General features: G+C 49.2%; 1 protein-coding gene across 1 annotated transcript; it reads left to right on the plus strand.

Annotated features, from left to right (window-relative positions):
* Positions 1-1,193: 1,193 nt before the first annotated feature.
* Positions 1,194-6,512, plus strand: LOC102424297 (cadherin-3-like; the record flags this gene model as incomplete). The annotated part of the gene is made up of 6 exons (XM_014451104.2): positions 1,194-1,276; positions 2,207-2,332; positions 2,536-2,684; positions 2,784-2,929; positions 4,391-4,563; positions 5,687-6,512. Coding segments are annotated over 6 exons (875 nt in total), but the record flags the coding sequence as incomplete, so codon positions are not given.
* Between the last annotated feature and the right edge of the window lie 148 nt (positions 6,513-6,660).

Here is a 6,660-nt window from a genome sequence, read left to right on the forward strand (position 1 = left end):
CATCATCAACTGAGCCTCAAGGACAATTCTTCAAAAAAGGACAGTTGGAAGGCCTCACCCTGACATTTCCATGGCACAGACTGACCCGTGGTCTTGGCTGTGCTGCAGTAAAATGATGAGCACTGGGGTCTGGGCCAGAGCCTGGTGCTGATGGGCCCACGTGTGGCCTCTGGCAGGTTCCCTGATTTGGCCACAGGAATAGCGTGTAAGAACATTGGTTGAGAGTTTTATATAGCCTATGCTTTAGGGCAGCCATGGGCAAACTACGGCCCGCGGGCCGGATCCGGCCCGTTTGAAATGAATAAAACTAAAAAAAAAAAAGACCGTACCCTTTTATGTAATGATGTTTACTTTGAATTTATATTAGTTCACACAAACACTCCATCCATGCTTTTGTTCCTGCCCTCCGGTCCAGTTTAAGAACCCATTGTGGCCCTCGAGTCAAAAAGTTTGCCCACCCCTGCTTTCGGGTCAGGCTGACCTGGCTTCTGAACCTCAGTTTTCTTATCTTTGAAAAGAGGCTAACACCTACCTTGGTGGGGAGATGTAAGGATAAAATGGGCCCAGTCTCTGGCTTGGTGAATGATAGTTATTAACTCACAATGTTATTTAAAGAGTGGCCAAGCGGGAGGGATCCAGAAGGAGTGTGACAAGCTGAGGTTGTCTAGAGCAGCAGTCGCCAACCAGTGGTCCGAAATGTTGGCAACCACTGGTTTAAGGAAACCTTTGGAGCAGCGGTCGCCAGACTGGTGGTCTGTGAGGTCCAAAAGGTTGGCGACCGCTGGTTTTAGAGCAAGCTCTGTGAGCGATGATGTAGCAGGATGCATAGCGCATGAAAATCTTCTGCCTCCAGCTGTGACCTTGCCCCCCTCCCCATTGCCTACCTCTCATGAGGCCACTGGGTACTAATGTCACTCAATGTCTGTGATCTTGGTTTTCTGGCCTCGTGAATGAAGAAAGGGGTTTGGCTTACAAACTGACCACAGAGTGGCCCTCCCTTTAGAGACCAAACTTGGAAGCCCCATCTGAAACTCGTATTTGGTCACAATGCTGCTCAGAGGAAGTAAGCCAAGCCTCCTCCTGCAGTGGAACACTCCTTGATCCAATCAGGGGGCTGTTGTCTGCTGTAGTTTCTCTGGGGTAGCTTCCAGAAGCCCCTCCTTCCTAATACTCCCTTTCTCTCTTCTCCCCAGTTTTCATGGGCTGCCCTGGGCAAGAGTCGGCCCTGCTTAGCACTGATCACGATTTCACTGCACTGAACGACACAACAGTCCAGGTAAAACACTATGTCCACCCGTGTGTGTGGGGGGGGAGTGGGTGAGGTGTTCTTCGTGCATGCCCAGATTGCTGCTGTGAGCCACCTTATCCCTTCAGAGGAGGTGGTGTTAGCCCTCAGGTACCATGGTGTAGTGCTTGCAGCTGCCCAGGAGGGGCGGCAGAGAGCTGCCTTGTGCGTAATGGTCCAATGCTCTTGTAACCTCGGGTTCTTTCTCTCACCTCTCTTTTCTTTCCCATATCATCTGGGTAAACCCCGAGGGAAGGCAATTCCCACACAGAACTGCCAATCCCATGAGCCCCTGGGAAGATGGACATGAGGCACTTGGTCACACATTGTTTCTTTTAATTTAGTTTTTTGAATAGCTAATATACTAGTATACATGGTTCAAAAATAAAAAATACATATATTTAAAATTATGCAATGAATTACCTCCCCTTTTTTCTCTCCATCTGCCTAATGCCCTCTCCACCCCTTTCCCACAGATAATCACCATTATTAATTTCTTCTGTGTTCCCTCAGACTTCGTCTATAAATAAGCAAATATGAAGATATGGTCTTATTTTCCTACCTTTTTACACAAAAGATGGAACAGTGCCTGGCATCTGTTAAGCACTATGTGTTCGTTAAATAAAATGCTAAACTGTTCTGTACCTTGTTCTTTGCTCTCAACAGTACACATCAAAGGTCTTTCCATGTCAGCACATAGAGAGCTTCCTTACTCCTCATTTTTAGAGCTGCGTTGTACTCCACTAGATGTATGTACTGTAGAATTTTCCATTGGTCCTCTGGACCTTAGATTATTCCAATTTTTCTTTTGCCTTAGACCCATCCAGGTCTGCCTCCTGACCCTTAACTCCTGTAGGTGAGGATGGTGGGTGTGTTCCAGCTGTTTGCATATCTCGGTTAAGGGGTCTTCTCTCCTTACAGGAAAGTAAGGCTCTGAGGACCTCTCCATCCAAACGTATCTTACGAAGACGCAAGAGAGAATGGGTGTTCCCGCCGCTGTCTGTCCCTGAGAATGGCAAGGGTCCCTTCCCTCAGAGGCTGAATCAGGTATGACTGTGCTTTCTTCCTGGGCGTCATTGGTGGCTGCAGGGACCCTCACCTAAAGGCCTGAATAGAGGTTTCTTGGTGCTGAGCACTGGGGCCCACCGAGGAAAGCCTCTCTCGTGGCACCAGTTTCTGATAAGGCAGCGCCTCCTCACCCATGAGATACTTGTCACTTGGTCAGCTGCCATTTTTTATTTTGCTTCCAGCTCAAATCTAGCAAGGACAGAGGCACCAAGATTTTCTACAGCATCACAGGGCCTGGGGCAGACAGCCCCCCTGAGGGTGTCTTCACCATAGAGAAGGAAACGGGCTGGTTGTTGTTGAATAAGCCACTGGACCGGGAGAAGATTGCCAAGTATGAGGCAAGTAACCTTTAGCATCCAATGAGAAGCAGGGCCCCGGGGCCTGGTGGGAAGGGTGGCGCCAAGCTGACCCCAGACCTGTGCACCCACAGCTCTTTGGCCACGCTGTGTCAGAGAACGGCGCCTCCGTGGAAGACCCCCATGAACATCTCCATCATCGTGACAGACCAGAATGACCACAAGCCCAAGTTCACCCAGGATGTCTTCAAAGGGAGTGTCTTGGAGGGGGCACTGCCCGGTAAGAGGATTGGGGAGGGGATAGCTATCGAGGTCTGTGGCCTTGGGTCGACTTAAGGTACCATCTGGAGATCAGCCCAGACCCTTAAGGCTAGAAGGACCCTCTACCTCTGACTTCATTGGCTGTGCAACAGATCACCTGGGATCTTCTTTAAAATCCAGATGCTCCTACTCCATCCCAAGATCCCTGAGTAAGAGTGATCCTGGACTCGAGCTCTGGAATCTATATATGAAAATGTCCCAGAAGCCTCAGATGATCAGCCAGGTTTAGGAACCACTAGCTTTGGAGCTACAAAGACCAGATTTGAATCTTGATTTCGCCTCTTTACCTGCTGTGACCCTAGGCAAGTTCTTGACCTCTGAGCCTCAGTCCTCACATCTGAAAACGGCAATAATATCAGCCTTAAAGGATTCTGAAGATTAGAGATAATACACCTAACTTATGTAACATGAAGCACCTGCCACGAGGCTCTGCAGTGAATGGCAGCTGCAGAAAAGCAGTAGAGGCTAGGACAGTGATGGCGAACCTATGACACGTGTGGCAGGTGACACGCGAACTCATTTTTTTGGTTGATTTTTCTTTGTTAAATGGCATTTAAATATATAAAATAAATATCAAAAATATAAGCCTTTGTTTGACTATGGTTGCAAATATCAAAAAATTTCTATATGTGACACGGCACCAGAGTTATGAGTACGCGTGTCATAGGTTTGCCATCACTGGGCTAGGAGGTCCTGGAGCATGGTTTATGCTGAGTGAACAATAAATTCCCAGGGCTGGAGAACAGGGTGGGGGAGGCCAGCAGCAAACCAGGAAAATAGGTACATAGTAATGCTCTCAAAGACGGGTCCTGCTGGGAAGGGGTCCTCTTCCTTCCTCTCCGAATTGTAGACAATACATACAGAAGTATAAATTGGTTAGACTGCCAATAACAGAAATTCTCAAAAGAAACACAGTACCTTAAACAAGATGGAAGCTTCCCACCCCCACCCCTTATATTTAGGAAGCCTACAAGTGGTCAGTTCAGTCTGGAATGGTATTGTCCAGTGTTGGAGACCTAGACTCCATCTATCTCCTTGCTCTGCTATTTTGGCGTGGTTCCCAAGGTTGTCTCATGGTTGCTGCTGGAGCTCCAGCCATTCCATGTGGGACAAGGGGAAGGGTGGGAAGAATAAACCCATACTCGGAAAAACACTTCCCCCAAAGTTGTAAATCCCATTTGTCAGAATTTAGAGTTATGGTCACAGCTAGCTGAGGAAGGGATGGGAAATAGTCTTTGTTCCAGGTAAGCCTGTGCCCAGCCTCAAGTGATTGTGGAGGATTATGTCTCTAAGAAAGAAGGGAGGGAGGAGAAGGGGAGAATGTAAAATGGGCACCAATTAGCGATCTCTGTCACAAAGTGGAATATGAGTCTAAGCTGCTGAGCAGGAAGGGGGCTCACTCGTCCTTTCTCCCCTCCAGGTACATCTGTGATGCAGGTGACAGCCACAGATGAGGACGATGCCATCAACACCTACAATGGGGTGGTTGCTTACTCCATTCACAGCCAAGAGCCAAAGGACCCTCCTAACATGTTCACCATCCACCGGAGCACAGGCACCATCAGCGTCATCTCCAGTGGCCTGGACCGGGAGGTGAGTGGCCCTTAGGAAAAGTGCTGCCTACCCAGGTTTGTCCAGGCCAGGGCCTGACACTCAGAGCAGAAGCCTCTGGCCCTGCCCCCAAAGCCCACGGTGGAACAGTGGGGACCCACGTCAGCTGGCAGTGGTTGCTGCTCCGTTCCTATGCTGGTGTCCCTCAGCTCATTGGGCCAGTGGCATGCCGCCAAACCATCTTGTTGAGGCTGAGGAGGCAGCTATAAAATGCAGACATTTGATATTTTCTGTAGGTTTTCTCATTTCCTCTCGGAACGGCTCACTTAGCATGCACATGGCCCAGATTTGTCCCCCGTGGACCACAATGTAGAATTAGCTCCTTGGATACTGGAGTTGCCTCCTGTTTCCTAATTAATTCCTTTGACCACATCTCTGCTCAAAGCTCTCATTCTGCATCTGCCCAGGGTCAGGGGGCAGTGTCCAGGCTTCAGCCCCCGACAGGCCCAGGGATGCTGTTTGTATGGACAGTTTCCCTCTCCTCCCATCCTTTGCTTCTGTTCTTTCGGGAGGTGGGTTGAGGAGTCAAGAGAACACTGTGAGAGGGAGAAACATTCTGCCGCCCTCCGCATTCTCCCAAGGCTGCACTTGCCGGGGATCTTGTCCCAGCATTAAGAAGGGTTTGGGAATCTGGAGAAGGGGCTGTGTGTAGATGACATAGGAGTCCAGAGACTAATAAAGAGTCCGGAGACAAAATATAATTTTGAAAGGCACTGGGGTCAGAGGAGCTTAGCTAAAGGAGCTAAGTTCTAAGATCTTAAGTCTAAGGTCTTAGGTTCTCTCCGTCCCCAGGGGTCAGGGTTTGGTACAGAGTCCATTGTCAGAATGGGGGAATTAGCCTACGGCTGTACAGGTGTTTGGCCAGCAGGAGGCAATAACATGTAGATTAAGATGCCCTTTAACTGACTGGCAGCCACAATCAGTTTCCTATTCAGGTTTGGGGAAATGCCTTTAGCCATTCCCAACAAGTGGCTACATGTGTGACTCAACCCTGTTGAGTCCCCAAGTCTCATCAACCTTTTGATGAAACTCTTGAAATTATGACATGCTGGAATTGGTCCCTGGCATGCACTCTCAGTGGCCTCCACTCTCCTCTCCTCCCCAGAAAGTCCCTGAGTACACACTGACCGTCCAGGCTACCGACCTGGACGGGGAAGGCTCCACCACCACGGCAGTGGCCATCGTGGCAGTCCTCGACGCCAATGACAACGCTCCCGTGTTTGATCCCCAAAAGGTAACGCCTCTTCCTTCCTTCCCTCTTCCTGCATCAGCAATGAAGGACAAGGGGTTTCCTTTCCAATGAAACTCCAGGACCAGCTTATGTTGCTTCAATTCCAGCCCCACCACCTACGAGCAGTGTGACCTCAGGCAAACTCCCTAACCCAGCGGTTCTCAACCTGTGGGTCGCGAACAATGAAAATACATCCTGCCTATCAGATATTTACATTACGATTCATAACAGTAGCAAAATTACGGTTATGAAGTAGCAACGAAAATAATTTTATGATTGGGGGTCACCACAACATGAACTATATTAAAGAGTCGCGGCATTAGGAAGGTTGAGAACGACCTCTCTGTGCTGCATTTCCTCATCTGAGAAACGGGGATCATGATAACACCTGCTGCATTGTTCTGAGTTTTAAATGAAATCATCTGTGTAACACAACCCCTGGTGTATAAGTCCATATGAGAATCTTCGATGATAAAAAAACTTCTGACTTACCCGCCCACACAGTGAATGCTTGTACATTCCAGTGACAGAACTCGGGGCCAGTTGAGACGATACCTAACTCCCTTCTGTCTTGAGGCAGCTTTGGCTGCAGAGCATTACTTAAGGCTGATTAAAGTTTGTTCCAAGCAGTTGACTTCCTAGTCGTTGTCATCTGTTCTAGAACTTCCAAAAAAGATCCCGGTCCCTGCCCCAGAGCACTTACGCCTTCCTGATCTCAACTACATAGGTGGTCACACTGGAGGGGGTTGGGTACCCAGACCGGTGAGGTTCCTGGAGTATCAGGCCCTTGGGTATAGGGAAAGCAGGCCCGAGATGGCTGTGGTCTGTCCCAGCAGCTGGGAGGCCGG

The sequence above is a fragment of the Myotis lucifugus genome, unplaced genomic scaffold (genome assembly GCF_000147115.1).
Source record: "Myotis lucifugus unplaced genomic scaffold, Myoluc2.0 scaffold_7818, whole genome shotgun sequence".
In the NCBI taxonomy this organism is placed as follows: domain Eukaryota; kingdom Metazoa; phylum Chordata; class Mammalia; order Chiroptera; family Vespertilionidae; genus Myotis; species Myotis lucifugus.